This window comes from Durio zibethinus, chromosome 12, assembly GCF_047325235.1.
Source record: "Durio zibethinus cultivar Kanyao isolate XHJ-2024 chromosome 12, ASM4732523v1, whole genome shotgun sequence".
Classification (NCBI taxonomy): Eukaryota; Viridiplantae; Streptophyta; class Magnoliopsida; order Malvales; family Malvaceae; genus Durio; species Durio zibethinus.
Window position 1 is genome coordinate 16,647,678 of NC_143173.1, and position 17,031 is coordinate 16,664,708.

Consider the following 17,031-nt stretch of genomic DNA (forward strand, 5'->3'; position numbering starts at 1 on the left):
AATTAATTTAAAAATTATATTCTAACAAGTTTTAATTTTTTTGTTTAAAATTTTTCAAAATTTAAGTTAATTTTCAAATTTAAACGGATAATTCGATCTTTAAATAGAACTACCCACCACTTCTTCTTTCCAATTTTGTCATTTTTTATATTTTTTTCTTTATGGCCCTTAAATTGATAGAGATTTTCACGCCATTTAATTGTTTAATTTTGATTTTTATTTAAAATTTTAAAAAATTTTATTAATTAAAACTAATAAAATTTATTATTACATAATAAAAATGATATATTAATATTTTGATTAAATTAGAATTTCAAGATTTTAAATAGTATAAATAATATTCAAATTATATAAAAATAATTTAACAATCCGTTTTTTGAATAAAATCTTAATAATGATATTTATTCTCACCTTATCATCACGATATTTTGTTATTTAAATATATATATATTTTTTATTATTATTATTTTTTATCCTAATTAATTTTATAATTATAATAATTAATTTTATTATCATCATTATTTTTATTTTCATAATTCATTTAAATAAAATTTTAAATATTATTTTAAAAAATAATTATATAAATCAAATTAAATTTCAAATTCATCAATTTTTTTTTCATTCACGAAAATCAGATTTTTAATTTTAGTTCTTCGATAATATTTCTTCAAGATCATCAATTTTCGCAATCATAAAAAAGGTAAAGGTTATTATTTTTGTGAATAAAATATAATTTTTTTTTGTTTAAAAACTTCCTTTATTTCAAATTCCTTTTGCAGTGAGGCCCAATCTACCGCTTATAGGTATTGTACCTTATGACCCATGCCCTAGAACGTACAACATCCAAGCAGCAAAAAATATTCACGTGCCTAGATAAGATAACCGTCAAGAGTTTCTCATAAACGAATCCCAAAAAATCACAATTTCACTGCAACCCCGACAAGCGTTAAGATTTTCTTCGGAAACAAACACATTTATTTATTTTCTTTATTTTCTCTCTTTTTTTAGGTTTTTAAAGAAAGAAGAAAGGAATTATATGTGAGGGATGGCGGGGAAAGAAGAGAACCGAATATTTGTCGGAGGATTATCAGGGGATGTCAAGGAACGGCAGCTTGAGCAGGCGTTTAATCGTTTTGGCAAAATCCTTGAATCTCAGGTACCCTTCTTTTTTTAAAAAATAGAATCTGTTTTTTTTTTTTTTTTTGCGTTATGTTTGGTTTCCTATAAAATGGAAGAGAAATTTGTAGGAAATTAACAAGTTGTTGAAGTTTATAGGAAAATGGGTTGTTGAATTTGCCTTCACTTTGGTTGAATATTGTTGTTTTAGTTGTAGAATTTATGTTATTTCAGTGCTTTGGCAATGGTTTTTTTTTTTGTTTGAATTTCTTCTCAAAAGAAACAGTCCTTGTAATTATTCAAGCTTGTTTTGTTCTATTATTGGTGTTAGAAACTTGTTTCCTGGATATGCTTTATGAAGGTAAACATGTTTTCACAAAGCTTTTGTATTTCATAAGGATTGAATCTTCATATACTTAACAAAATGTATGCAGGCAAAAACTCAGACTCCAATCTTTTATCTAGATTTATGTGACTTGAATATATTCACTAGGACAAGATTTTAAACCCATTTCAACTTTACCCTTTTCCTTTCCTAAACTTGGTTATTTGAGTATCATTCCTGGATTTAACCTGAAGCATTCACAAGATTTTGGTTCATAATAAAAGGCAAAAGATTGGACCAAATTATTAAGAAGTGAAACTTATGTTGAGTCATTATTGACATTTTTTTGACAATTTCTTGTAATTTTTCTGTGTTTTTGAATGATGTGTTACCTATGTTTTTTCAAAGATGGTTATTCTCCGTGGTACTTTAATCATGCCACCATATGAAATCTCTTGTTAATGTTAGAACCTTTTGTATAAGCTTCTTTGATATTGCGTTATAAATGATGTGTTCGGTTTTCTTTTATTTTTTTTCCCTTATCTTCTTCTTATTAATTTTTCTCACTTGTTTCTTGTTTTTGTTGAAATGCTGATAAAAACATTTTGGCATGCTGTGGATGGGATTTATAAGAAGTTTTTTTGGTTGGAGTGACTGCATCAAGTTGCTGAACCGCAAAGTCTTCTCTTTTTCTAATATTCTAGCCCAAAGCATTCGTTTAAATTTAAGGGGTATGGTTCATTGAAGACAGCTGAAGTTAAAACTGATTCTTTTAAATTATTTTATGGAGAAACAGTTTTATTTGGATTAAAGGATCCTTGCATGAAGCCACAAGCCGTAAGCTTTTGCTTTATTTGTGATATTTACTTTTGAAGAGCCTAAAATGATCGTTGATGCTCCATAAAGAAATTGCCTTGTTTCTTAAGTGGTTGTTTGTGTCAAAGCATCATAATGAAGATTTTTATGGAGTTAGCTTTTTAAAATTTTATGGCAAGACCAATGGCCTTATTCATCACATATGCAAATGAGTAATGATTTGTGTCAATTTGGCTTGGGAGAGGACTCAGAGGGTTGTCAAGAAATCTTTTACTTTTGTAAGGTATATGAAGCATTTATAGACCTTTCTTAGTCGTGAAGTACTTGTCGAGCCCTACGTTGTCATACAAATATAACATACCTGACCTTTTTAGTTATGGAGTGTGCTTGTGTACCATCTTTGTCTCTACTCTCTAGCATAAGGTTTTCTGGGCCATTATGTTCCAAATGATGACAAAGATTCTATGCAATTGTGTATCCTCATGCACGATTATGCAGTTTTTCTTGAGGATGAATTTATGTTCTTTTGGATGGGATTGACATCATTGTATCTGCTGATGTGGTGAGTCTGTGGTCCAAGTCTCCGAGATCCATTTTTTGGCCTCATTTTGTTGAGATTTCTCTTTTTAATTTGCTTTGAATTTCCCAATTGATTCAGAATAGAAATGAAGTCAGTACCGGATTAGTTGTGAACATGCTCAGGAAAAAGTTTTATCATTTCCACTGGATTATTGATGCAGTTGTGTTAATCTTTCATCTTATCTATCATTCTAAACTAATTAAAAGTAAATTTCAGATCAGTCTGAGACCTATTCGTGAATATCCATATAGCGAGCTCCAATCTTGCATTTCATGCTTGGACCGCCATTCAGCCACTCTATTTAGCAAACCTCAATTTGTTCTTCTTTTGCTCCTGCCTCAGATGGAAGCCTCAGGATCAAGAAATTGTTTTTAGTCCAAGATCCAAATGTGTTCTTTTTCTAGGACTGTATCTTATGTTAGATAATAGATCCAGCACTCTCTGTAGCACTAAGTTGGATGCTTATAACATTGCTGTGACTGCACATCTCCTTCGGATTTGATAACAGGAGCCTTTTCAAAGTTATCTACTTGTACCCAAAATGCAGAAGCTGTAAAGATATTGGATTGAAAATTTGTGGTCACCGGCAGAACCAGCTTTTAGATTTCTCCTCCTAAGCTGATGTTGTGTGGATCTGAAAAGTACAGCATTTTAGGGAAGCTTATGTCTGCCAATATAATCTAATTTCAACAAGATATGCATTTCTTTAATAAGTCATGTTGATGAGCGGGATGATTATTCTCTTGATTTTAATAAGTTCTGCTACTGTGACCTTGTGCATTAATCCTTTTGGTATCCCTGATGACTGGATTAGCCAATCTGTAGAAGCAGTTGGGCCTGGTTTGCAAATTGAAGAAAACTTGTATGATGCCTGATGTATTATCTGCTTCTCATTTCATTTATGAACTGCAGACACACAGGTTGGTATGGGAGATGTTTTTGGCTTGGCAAAGATTGATTTTGGCCCAATGGGGAATCTTAACATTCTATTGTTTGTTAACACTGACCAGTGGGAATGTAATGTCTTTGAATGAAATACTAGCACTGATTACTGGTTTAATCAGGATGCCAATTTGTGTTATAAAGAGAGAGTAAGAGAGAAAAGGAAAACCAGAAAGAACCCCATTTGTTTGACCATATGGGGTCTTATGCATAAACTGTTATGTCGGATGCTGTGGGAAATGAGGTCAGGTTAGAGTTCTCCTATTTTAACAGATCAGAAAAAGGAAAAATGTGCAGTATCTTATGTTTGATTTTAAGAATCTTTGCAATATCGATCCCTTACCCATAACAAGGAGGGAGTAAGTTATGTTTCATTCTTTTCTTCCTTTACTATCTAGTACCATTTGTGCAGACCATGGTTTTGAACTCCATTTATTTCATTTCCATAGTTGAAGTTGAATTTTTACTAGAAATATATTTTGTTTTTATGAATTTTACAATTATCGCAACAACACCATGTTCCTTTCAACTTTTTTCTTTTTAAAATAAAATTCGAACCATCTGGTGCTATAAGTGAAAGAGGCACAATAGTTCAGACACATAATTGTCTTGATAATCTTCAAATTTATTAAATGTCTCAATCTGTAGAGCATGAATTTATCACGAGCTCTGAGACTTTTGATCTATGTCTAGTAATCTTATCTGTAGGGTATTTTATGCATTTATTTTTCTTCTATCCGTTACAAATGATGCATACTATCGATTTGTTACTTCTATGACAATGCAAATTTATGATGTGTAATATATATGTAGTACATGCTTTATATTTTATTTTGTTGTTTGACATTAGCCTTTTGTTTGTGCATCTGTAGATCATGTTGGAAAGAGATACTGGACGTTCACGTGGATTTGGATTTATTACATTTGCAGATCGCTGGTCCATGGATGAGGCTATCAGGGAGATGAATGGACGAGAGTTTGGAGACCGCATCGTCTCAGTGAACAAGGCTCAACCAAAAATGGGTGAAGATCTTGACAATGGCTATAGAGGAGGTTACTCATCAAGTGGCAGGGGAGGCTATGCAGGTGGAGACAGGCTTGTAGCACAGGATGAATGCTTCAAATGTGGGCGCTTTGGGCACTGGGCCCGAGATTGCCCTTCAGCTGGTGGTGGCCGAGTTGGGAATGGCAGCATGTTTTCTTCACATTCAAGGTATGGAGGTGCTGATGACTGTGATGATCACTTCAGAAATCGTGATCGGTATGTGGATGACAGTTATGATGATGGACGATATGGAGATAGGGACCATTTTGATAGCAAACATGATAGATATGGAAGCCGTGATCAATATATTGGTAACAGGTACAAGGTTTTACCTAATGTTACTGCAGAATGACATTCTCTAGCCATTTTTTACCTCATCCATCATTTCTTATCTTTATTATTTTGGGTAACCATATTTCTGGTAAACTAATTTGACATATGCTTTGAAAAATACTTAGTATGATGTTGTGACAGTATACTAACTTTTATACTCTAGCCTTCAAATCCAACTCCAATTCATGCAGACATCCAGATTTGCCTTTCTTAAGACATTCCAATGTCTCCTGTAAACAATGCAGGCATCCCCCTTGTGGAGATCGATTTGGCAATTGTTATGGTGATTCAGACCGATTCCCTCGGAATAATTACAGCAAGGAAAGAGGTTATCGAGATGTTGCTTCAAGAGGTAGTGATAGGTATGGAAGTGGAGGGCCAGCACGTGATGATGGAAGAAGCTACAGGAACAGGGCCGGCCCTTATGATCGTGCTGGCAGGGGAGGGCGCCCTTCTTCCTTTGACCACTATTAATTGTACTCAATATGTTCATTGAACTTTTAAGTCTGAATGGTATGTTGGGTACTTTTTTTTCAATCATCTAGGATGCTTGAATTTCTATGAATGGCAAGGATTTTTTTTTTAATACAAAAGAGGTCATAGCCTAAAGATAAGAGATGATTTGTAGATGTTAAAATTTAAATTTTTTTAAAATTTTATTTATTAAAAGTAATTATATGAATTAATTGAATTAAATTTCGCATTTAATGATAAGATTTGACTCATGCAATTTTACCTAAGAATGCATTTTCCTTTGTCATAAAAAATGGAGTCAAATAACATTCCGGGCATTTGATGCAATGATAAATGTATAGTATGGTGTGTTTATTTTCTGATTCGAGCAGATTTGAATATATTTTACTCCAAAATCAACAAAATGAATAAACTCCTGAGGTAAAATGTACATGTGGGAGTTGAAAGTTCCTGGCTAATTTTCATGTATTTTTTCCCCCTTGTATCTGTACTGATGCGCAGCTGTTACTGTGAAAGAAAGCTACAACGTTTCTTGGAAATTTATGCCACTGAAAATCAAAACTGAAACCGTTAATACTAACCCTAATCGAATAACTATCATCCTTGATACTCTGCCTACAATGTTTTCAACCAAATACGATGATCTGTAGCCAAAAATGAAGAAAAAAAAGGATTGCAAAGATGCCGCTGAGGAAAAAAAAAAAAAAAAGGAAAGAACACGCATGCTTTGGTAACTATGCTTTGGTATTGATTTTTTTTTTTTAAAGTGAGAAAAATTTTGCTTAGATAAAATAATTTAAATATAATACGATAATATGATATAAATAAAATGTAAGTGATGTGATTTAAAATTATAATAATAATTATTTTTAAATTTAATAAAAAATTTATATTTTATATTTTATATTAATATAAATTATAATATAATATTTATATAAAATATGACATAAATATATAAATTTTAATATTTATACATAAATTTTAATATTTTATTCAACACAAATATACAATATATCTAATTGACAGTCTGAACGGATATCTCAGCTCACGAAGCTCCACAATTTTGGTAAGCATTGCTGCAACATATGTTGCTTGGAATCCTAGTCGGTAGTTTTCCATTTGTTTTCCAATTTCAAACATTTTTTTAATATAACAGATAACAATTTTCTAATTATCTTAAAATAAAATGTTTAATAATATTACCAAAGCATAACTAACGGGGGTAAATACTTGCGTCAAAAATAAAATAAAAAATAAAAAATAAAAGAAAATCTAGTATATCAAATTCTCAAAGGTTTCTCCCACTTTCTCTTCAACCAAACATTGAAGTTATCATTTTCTCTCAGTCATCATGGATGAAGAAGGACAAGAACAAGAAAAATCTCCAACTCTAATTGACAAAAGCTTTCCTCTTTTCTCCAAACCCCGCAAAACCAAACCTAATACAACCCCTAAACCCTCTCAAAACCCTAATCCCCAACTCCCCAAATCGAAAAATTTTCCTCCTCTTCAGCCGCCACCACCGCCGCTTTCTCCGAGCTGGGCCTAGCCGAATGGGCAATCCAAACATGCAAAGAACTCGGAATGCGAAAGCCCACGTCGGTACAAACCCACTGCATACCCAAAATACTTGCTGGTCGTGACGTGCTGTGGATTGCCCAGACAGGAAGCGGCAACGGCGGCGTTTGCTCTACCAATATTGCACCATTTAGCGGAGGATCCGTATGGGGTTTTTGCGCTTGTGATTACACCTACGAGAGAGCTTGCTTTCCAGTTGGCTGAGCAGTTTATAGCACTAGGGTCTTGTTTGCATTTGAGGTGTTCGGTGGTGGTGGGTGGAATGGATATGATTACGCGGGCGAAGGCCTTGGTTTCGAGGACACATGTGGCTACCCCTGGAAGAGTTAAGGTTTTGTTGCAAGAGAATCCTGATATTCCTAAAGTCTTTCAAAGAACTAAGGTAAAGAAATAAGGGAATGATGGATAAACATTTAAACTAATTGATTATGTATATGTTTTTATTTTTCAAGTTTATTCAGTTAGTGCTATAATTGTTAAAATCTAGGAAAAGTTAGGATGTTGGGTTTAATAAAAATTTCCATTTGTATTTAATTTTCTATAAAATGATTTTGATCAATTTGCTTGCTATTCAAGAATCTGAGGATAAGATGCCTGGTTATATTATGGGATTAAGGAATGGAGAAGGTTGTCTAAATATTTCAAAATTTTGGGTTTGAATCTAAATTATTTTGTATTCATTGCTTATTATTTGTTGACTGGAAATTTTTGAATATTTTCAGAATTCGAAGTTATTCTGTCGGAAAATGTGATAAATTTTTTGGGAGTAAAATTGTTGGGAGAAATGTCATAGTGAGTGATTGGAACAGGGTACCTCCATCGACCTATCCTTGATAGCCATGCATGAGTTAGGAAAGCAGGATAAGCTTGTTGAGATCATATGTCTTGCCACATGCTTCTTTTAAACCCTCCATGATAAATAAATAAATATGCTCTTTTCGAAATTGTTCCTCATTTGCATATTCCTTTTGATTATTGTTGTTATTATGTTTTAGTTTTTAGTTTTGGATGAAGCAGATAGAGTTTTGGATGTTGGCTTTGAGGAGGAACTAAGGGTGGTTTTCCAATGCTTGCCAAAAAATCGGCAAACTTTGTTATTTTCTGCAACAATGACCAGTGACCTGCAAACACTGCTTGAGCTTTCTGCCAACAAGGCATACTTCTATGAGGCTTATGAAGGCTTCAGGACAGTTGAAACACTTAAGGAACAGGATATTTTCATCCCAAAAACTGTGAAGGATGCTTATCTTGTGCACATTTTGTCTAAAATGGATGATATGAAAATCCGCTCGGGCTTTATATTTGTCTCAAGATGCAGGTATCAAACCTTTGGAGTCATGCTCTAACCCTTTTTTTTTTATTATTATTTAATTTATTTTTAGAATCAGTTTTTTTTTTCCTTTTTTCTCATCGTGCTAATAGCTGCTATTTTGGTTCAAGTTGAGAATCACATTCCAACTAGTAGATGTTACATTAGTTCTGTTCCTTTTTGTCATTATTATCTTTGTCAGAAATTATTTGAAGTAAACATTTTCATTTGTCTATAATTTCCTGGGTCTTTGATCCTCCTACCCTTCCTCTTCCTCTCTCTTTCTTTTGATATAGTATGCAGTATCCTGTGAAAATTAATTTCAACCTGCTGTGAAAGTTTAAAATAAATAATAATTAGAGTAAAGCTAGATTTTCAGCTGTTTGGTTGTTAATGAATTCAGTTGGGCAAACTATATGCAGTGATTCTAAAGAACTTTAGAAGCATTGATAGATGTAATTAGGATGAGATATATTAAAGTTTACCATAGTAAGGCTCCTGGACACACCTTCCTCGTATTTTGAAATTACTGAAAAATTTTTTGTGCTAACTTGATGACATGGAAGTCTAAACAAAAATCAATGATTAACCAGAGCATAATAAGACTACACATGGCCCCGATAAGCCCCTGATCTAGGAATTACAAATTTAAAGAGTTTTATCAATGTTGTGTTTACATACCAATAGAAACTTTCTAACTTTGAGCTGTGTCGTGAATTCATGATCCTGCTCTGATGCAGAACGGGGGAGAGAAAATTATTCTCCCTCTAGTTAAATAAACTTGCTAACAAAGAATTAGATTTCTTCTAGCATGCATTACTGCTCTGATATTTTTAAAAATTTTTTAAAAAATTCAACATATTTTTTATATTAGAGGTATTAAATTTCAAATTTCATTTCAATATAGGGATTAAATTTTAAATTTTGTATAAATATAAAGATCATTTACATATATTAACAATTAATTTTGTTAATCCCAATTGTCACGTCAAGTTAATATCATGTCAGCATGATCGGCAACCACTTCAGCATGGTCAACAGTTATGTAAGCTATTTACGGAGATCAAGTAATATTGTTATCAGTTATATCAACATTGTTAAATTAAAATTAGTATGAAATCTAATTTTAGCAAATTATTGTATAAGAATTAAAATTTAAATTTTATATAAGTACGTGGACTAATTGTAAAATTTGACCAAATAGAAAATGAAAACAAAAAGTATTTTTTACAACCTAAGGAAGTGCTTGATTTAGAAAATAAAGACATTTTCTATTTTCATTTTTTTGGAAAATGAAAAATATTAGGGAAAGTGTGTTTGGTAATTGAAAATGAAAATAAATTTTTAGAAAATAAAAATGAAAATGGGTTGAAATATGAATTTTTTTTTTAATTATGAAAACAAAGGATATTCATTACTTTTTTTTTATTTTTTGTTATCACACTTTTTAATGTTATTAATTAATTAATATATATTATATTTATAATTAGATTGTCATTAATAATAATATCATTGAATATTTTATTTATTTTCTCATTTTTACATTTCTAGAAAACAATGTTTATTTTCATTTACCAAATAAAATTTTAGAAAATAAAAATTATTTTTTAGAAAATAAAAATAAAAATAAAATTTTTTTTAAACCAATCAGAGCATAATATTTTCAATATTTTCTTTCATATGGTCAATATTATTTGGATCTAATTATGTAAATAATCCTTTTTGGGTTATTTAAAAAAATAAATTTTTAATTATTATTGATTAAAAAGTTTTTTAATGACATTGGTTAAAAAAATTTATGTGAAATAATAAATGATGTTTATTGATTTTTACTTATTTTATCCAATCAACTTACTAAATAAATAAAGTTATTGTTATGTCATAGAAGTCAAAAACCACATTAGTTAACTTAATGGAAGCTAACCGATAGAATTAAGAATTGAATTAATATTATCAAATTCAAAAGTATAAGGATTTTATTTTTATTAATTAACTAGATTTCAAACCCACACTTTGCTGCATGAGTAATTTAGAAGCATAAGAATACTGATAGTATGAGAAGAAAAACCAGTTGCCCAAAGAACTAAGCAAAATATAAATTATGTAATAGGAAACACAGCACCTCACACAAACAATCAATAGTTCACTTCAACAATCAATGTTTCATACATATAGATAACCGGCATAAACATGATATTCAAATGAAATATCCAAACCAAGAAGCATAGAGCAGTATTGCAGTAAATAAACTACATTCTACAATTACCAGCCAAGGTGCAAATGAAAAACCATCAACATCATGCAACATGCTATTTACTACAATTACCAGCCAATAAGCGGTAACAATATCCACTCACTGTATACAAAACCACAAATTTTACTTATCTTCAGGATAAGAAAGAATCCTTTGAACAACAATAAGCACGAAATACCTTGTACAATAGATTTGAGCATGTGGGCATAAGAACTTTGACACTTTTACAAAAGCTTCAAAAGGAGTTGGTGTAAGAGGAGTGTCACTTGGCCCTACATAAAAAAAAGGCAAACCAGGTGAAATATCACAATTGATCAGACAAGGATGCCTTGCTAACAACCTGAAATTTTATAGTCTAATCCTAAAAGGTCAAAATAGCAAAAGAATTCTGAAATCCTGAAGCTCAATCATGGTGTCCCATATCTTTCAAGTATAGCAAGACAATTAAAATAGTTGACCAATAAACCTTTAACGGTCAATGATATTGGGCTACAACTATCTGATTCCACATTTAATCAATTAACAAACACTAGCTCAAGGGCAAATTATAACTTACGAAAAATATAGCTGACATGTTACACAGAAAATTTATCAAAGTGGTGTGTGAAATCAAACCACAATAGTAAATGGTTAAAACACAAGCATCATGAGCATAAGCATGAATCTCTGTTGCCATGTTGCGAAGAGACTCATAATGTTTCATGTTCAATGGCTGTAGAAAGAATTACATTTTCATCAATGTATCAAGGTCATCATATAATGCTAACATGCAGCAATTAATATGCTAATGGTTGTGCAACAACATCTACTACTGGAAATACAACAAAGAATGTAAGACTTCTAACACATTTAAAACAAGTATAAAGATGCAAAGATGATTGACCTCACTGTACAGACCAAAAATAATAGAGTAAAGCTGATACCTCATGTCCCTTTTAGGATGTTAAGTCTCATTAACATGGCATATAACAGCTAATGTTCTGCCAACTGCAACAGATAATACCTCATCCCACAGATAAAACTAGGCTTTCTTCCAATGAGTATTTGTCCACAAGATCTCAACTTCTTTTGACAAGTAATCCTTTGTTGCATCATTACTATACCATAATTAGAAACCAATCCATCAACAAACCAATAAAACACAACTAAAAAAACATCCTAAAGAAAAGATCACACACTAGTTTGACAGCAACTTCATCTCCAATTTGCATATTTACCCCTTTTAAAAAAAAAAGCACAATGCTGACAAAGAAACAATACATTTTTCCATAAAAAAAGAAAAAGCTATAAAAGAACTCTGGATTATTATACCTAAATAAAGCTCTCCAAAAGAGCCACACCAATCTTTTTGCCAAGCTTGAACAGCCAATTCCTTATGTTTCAATGTGAATTTAACATAAAATTAAAAAATGCTACTATTCTATATAAGTGAAAGGAAGTAAAGAGTAATACCTCTTTATCATCTGCTTTTTGCTCAGTTGAAGACTGTATTCTCTTGTTTTGCATCAAGGATAAAACTTGAAACTCATGCATTATAGAATTAATAAGCAAAAAACAATTATAAGAGAAAAAAACTGAAAAAGAAAGATTTTCCAAAAGAAATTACTACTAAGGGATCCAAAAGCAAGGTATGTTTTAGACACATATTCTAAACCTTAATTTATACATTTTATAAAATATATCTAGATAATCAATAATAACTAGCTTGGCTGATGGACCAACTAACTTTCATTTTTACTGCTTTCTTGATTGACTCTTCAACTGAAAGGTATGTCAGCAACTCCATTAGCCGATCCCTGTTTTGCAAAATTCGAGACCAATAATGAAAATAAAATGCATCAAATGCTTCAATGAATTGTAATTGGAATGAAACTAACAAATAATACTTGTCCTCTAATGGCAATTCTATAGGCATCTAGAGATGTTTGAAATTTACACTCTACCACACATTCCTATAATGAATTCTCTTTGAAAGAGCTTGCAGTGACACATGAATATTTAAACATCCAACAGTATTTAGAAAATCATGTTGTTAAGAGAATAATCACCAGTTATAAGAAAGAACTGATCTGAACAACAAGACTCATGCATGCCACGAAAACCTTTTACAACCAACAATCTATTCTGGAGGCACTAGATCTGGTCTCGGAGTTTTTTTTTTTTTTTTTTTTGGAGCATTTGTCTATTGATTATAGCGAGAAATCCAAATTGGGTTTCACTGTTTATCTTAAAAAATAAAAATGCATATTTTACATGCAGTAACAAAATAAATAAAAATCAGAAAATCAAAACCTATAAAATCAAACCCAAAAGAAAATTTTTCACCACAATCTTATACCTGATAAAAAGAAAATCTTGAGTAAACATTAGTCACAAACCCTAAGCAATCCACCATCTTTGCAAAGGAAGCAGTAATTTTTTGCTATTTCTTCCTTCTTCTTATTTTTCATCAAAGTTTAAAGCTACTATCTTTGGTTAGCAATCCATGAAAAAAACCATGTCCTTGAGCTTCAATTTTTTCTTTTAAAACAAATCATTGAAAAAAACCCATTTTTTTTTTAAAAAAGAACAAAATAGTAACACTTCGTCTTTTAAAACTAACAATTACTATGCACTTTTGTTTGTTTCCTTCAATGATTGGCCTAAAGATGGGAACATACCTACCAAAAACTTCAATATTTTTTTTTTCAACAATGAAATCTTAAAGATCCAAGAGTTTCAATGCATGAAAGAGAAAGGGAAAGGAAAAGTTAACTCCCTCTCTCTCTTTCTCTCTATCTCTCTACTCCCTCCCTTAATCCCTCCATCCACTCTACTCACTCATCTTTCGTCTTCCTAAAACCCAAATTTGCCCTTCAATCATTTTTTTGAGACATAAATGACGTGATTAGTAAATTTGAAAACTCTCAATCTTGAGACTACTTTAATATAATAGTATACATATTAAATAAATAATCTTTTTTATTATCTAATAATCATTTCATAGATTAAAATTTTTTATATGGTAAATGTATTTCAAGTGAATCTTTCTCTTTGGTTAGGGTTAGAGAAAGTATATGAAACTTAAACTTTCATATGGCTAGGCTTATGATCCCCTTACTATTCTAATAGAATAATATAAGTCATACCACAATCTACCAACAAAGAATAAAATTCAAGGCAATTAAATAAACATCATAGACACATAATCTTGCTTGCAATGGAATCGAGAGCTTCAAAAGCTTTATGCCTAATCATTGGGTGTTCATTCACAATCCTAAATATATCGCTAAGTGTAGCTAAAGCAGCTTTATTTTGCTATTGACCAAGGCATAAGCAACCTGTATTACAGTAAGGTAATAAATATAAAAAACAACATAAATCCCACAAATAAGAACAACAAGAGCTACTCTAAATCAAGATTCAATTAAGTGAGAAACTACAAATATCTACAACCTCTGAATTGAAAAGAACAAAATGCAGTCAACTGGTACCTAAAAATATAAATATCAAACCTAAAATTCTATGCTTCTTAAGAAAGATAAAAAATAAAAATTACCCATTAAAATCCATTTGAAGGGTACCCATGAAATCGTCATCGTTAGAAAAACTCAAAACAAATTCATACATAAACATAAATTGGTGAAATACATAAGTTATGTCTTTGATCTTGCAAGAATCTTGGCTTTAAACCCACATTTCTATCTTTAATCGAAATTTACACCTTGCAAGAAACAATGTTACTGAGCACATCTCACCTCCAGCAATCTGGGTCTCATCTCTTGACCATCTCTGCCTTTGCCCAACATTGCTAATCCTCGCAGGGTTAGAGGTGAAATCTTGTGAAATTTGGAGATATAATTTTTATAGAAACAAACATGAAACTAATACCAGAAAAAACCTATCACCACATACAAAGAAAAAACTTTCATGAACACATGCAAAGAAATCAATGTATGAAAATAAAAATAATTAACTGAAAAAACAAAACAGCACATACCCAAACAAAAATAATAAACGGAACACGCCATACCTTGCATGTAGAATAAAATAGGAATGAACATTTAGAACAAAGTTGCATGGAGATGGTGGCAGAGCAAAACGAACAGAAAAAGGAGACAAAGGCTAGCAGCGCCTAAGCTTCTTAGAGACAAAAGCCGATGGCGTCGACAGGATATCCTCAAGGAACGGTCTCTTGCTTCCGCACATTGCTGCAGACATCCTTTGCTAAATCAAAGAAAAACTCTCTTTCTAACTTTGTCAAACATTAATTTTCCCTCTCTCTCCTTCCCGTATCTCTAATTTAGAAAAAGAAAATTAGGGTTTTTAAGGGAGTTGAATTTTCTGTTTAGTTGATGAGAAATTGATGAATTCTTTTTCAGAGGGTTTACCTTTGGACTTAAGTTTTCTTATTTGTGTTCAAGAAGCTAGATTTAATTTGTCTTCAAGAAGCTTCTAGAAAGTGTTTAATTTCAAAATTACACAAGCATTTTTTTTATGACATTGATGAGTTGTGAATCTCAAATAAGATGGGGACTGATATTAGATATTGTTATAGATTAGATTGACTAAAATAAATTTTCCAATTATTTAAGTCAAAACTACATATGAATATTTTGTTTATCAAATACTTTTTTGTTTCCTTGTGATTTTAAGTAATTCTAAAGATTTATTTGTGTAAAATGTTAAAGTTTTTAATTTAATAGAATCTGTAGAAAAACTCGTGTATCACTTTTTTTTCATATAAGTAGATTTGTAATTTTATTTTTATTACTTGAATAGTTTAAAAACCTTTTGGCATGAGTATAAAAAAATTTCTAAACTAAAATTAAATAATCATTCGAATCCTTATCATTTTATTATAATAAATTAAACCTTCCAACATTTTTTTTCATCAACAAAAGATAAAAACATGATAGTAAAAAAATCTAGTTAAATTAATATCAATTAACAAAATGCACATAGCTCATGAATTTTTAAGAAAGTTTATATTTCATCTATAAATAACTAAAAACCCTAAAATTTTTTTGTTCAAAACATTTTTAATTAAATATAATCTACTTAATTATTACAAAATAAAAAAGTTTTTTTAATCATCATTTAATTTTTTAGTATACATTAAAATTTATTGGGGCTTACATTTTATTAACTTGTTCCATTTATATATATATATATATATATATGTGAAATGTTTAGAGTAAGGGGACACTTTCTTAATTCAAGGTTAAGGTAAACTGCAAGTAAACATACATTGGATAATTTATAGATCATCCATCAAGGGATATTGTAGGTAGTGGGATTGATCCTAAATTTTATAAACAAAGTATTCAAATCTTACTCCTTTAAAAAGAAAATTAAGACCTTACTAATTCAACCATTTCTCTTTGACCAAAACATTTTTTTTAATATCATAAATAATTATTTTCTAATTCACTTGAAATAAAAATGTTTAATAATATTACCAAAGCATAACTAACAAGGGTAAACACTTGTGTCAAAATCTTTTTCAGTTTGTGAAAAGTAATTTTTGGTTTCTCAATTAAATCAAACCATGCCAGTTTTTGGACATAACCCAAATGATCATAAAGGCAAAATGATGGTTCATTTAGATGTTTGGGTGGGAGCACTTTCTTCATTTTTTTTTTATTAACTTATAATTTAGGTCAAAATATACTATAGGTTTCTGTATTTTACAAAAATTTAGAATTTAATCCCTATATTATAATTTATAAAAATTTAGTCCTCATACTATTTTAATTTGATAATTTTAGTTCAATCATTAATTTTGTCAACTTTTTACTATTAAAAATGCTTATGTGACCATTAATTTTATTGATGTGACATTGATTTATTGACATGGCATTGACTTGCTAACGTGACAATTAAGATCGATAAAATCAATTATTAAATTATACAAATGTTCATTGTACTTATACAAAACTCGAAATTTAGTCTTTACACTCACATGAATTTTGATATTTAATTCCTATACTCACAAAATTTAAAATTTAATCCTTATAATACAATTTTTTTTTTAATTTTATAAATTTTCTAGTTTTTTAAAATATTAAAATTTAAAAATTGACACAATATTCTCTTATAATATTTTATCACAATATTAACAAATCTATCACAATATTCTATCATAATTTTCATATATTGTCACTAAATTTATTATAATTTTTTCTCACTCATGTAAAATACTATCACTAGTTCTGCAATTATTTCATGTTACATTCCTTCATAAAATATAAATTTTTTACTAATTTTGTTACACTTT

General features: G+C 30.3%; 1 protein-coding gene, 1 long non-coding RNA gene and 1 pseudogene across 14 annotated transcripts; 2 read left to right on the forward strand and 1 right to left on the reverse strand.

Moving 5' to 3' along the window:
- The first annotated feature begins 816 nt into the window (after positions 1–816).
- LOC149515781 (glycine-rich RNA-binding protein RZ1C-like) lies at positions 817–5,716 on the forward strand. Of its 8 annotated transcripts, none has more exons than XM_089740892.1 (4): positions 823–1,156; positions 2,075–2,172; positions 4,710–5,142; positions 5,403–5,716. In XM_089740892.1, exons 1-4 carry the CDS (start codon positions 1,095–1,097, stop codon positions 5,629–5,631), a joined length of 822 nt encoding a protein of 273 aa, XP_089597018.1. In that variant the 5' UTR covers positions 823–1,094; the 3' UTR covers positions 5,632–5,716. The 8 variants fall into 8 exon arrangements, with proteins under 8 accessions (XP_089597024.1, XP_089597018.1, XP_089597019.1 ...); XM_089740893.1 differs by having other exon boundaries at positions 2,078–2,172; XM_089740898.1 differs by lacking the exon at positions 2,075–2,172 and having other exon boundaries at positions 817–1,156; positions 4,652–5,142; positions 5,321–5,459.
- Positions 3,338–15,173, reverse strand: LOC111298053 (uncharacterized). Of its 5 annotated transcripts, XR_016325984.1 has the most exons (7): positions 14,785–15,173; positions 14,510–14,652; positions 12,225–12,568; positions 11,696–11,869; positions 10,951–11,044; positions 9,200–9,244; positions 9,071–9,085 (listed from the first exon to the last, which is right to left on the reverse strand). It is a non-coding gene; the product is annotated as an uncharacterized LOC111298053 (long non-coding RNA). The 5 variants fall into 5 exon arrangements; XR_016325985.1 differs by lacking the exons at positions 9,071–9,085; positions 9,200–9,244 and adding an exon at positions 3,338–3,471 and having other exon boundaries at positions 14,785–15,171; XR_016325986.1 differs by lacking the exons at positions 9,071–9,085; positions 9,200–9,244 and adding an exon at positions 6,161–6,179 and having other exon boundaries at positions 14,785–15,171.
- LOC111298052 (DEAD-box ATP-dependent RNA helicase 36 pseudogene) lies at positions 6,887–8,555 on the forward strand (annotated as a pseudogene). The gene is made up of 2 exons (XR_016326235.1): positions 6,887–7,591; positions 8,205–8,555. The product of XR_016326235.1 is annotated as a DEAD-box ATP-dependent RNA helicase 36 pseudogene (transcript).
- Positions 15,174–17,031: the final 1,858 nt, after the last annotated feature.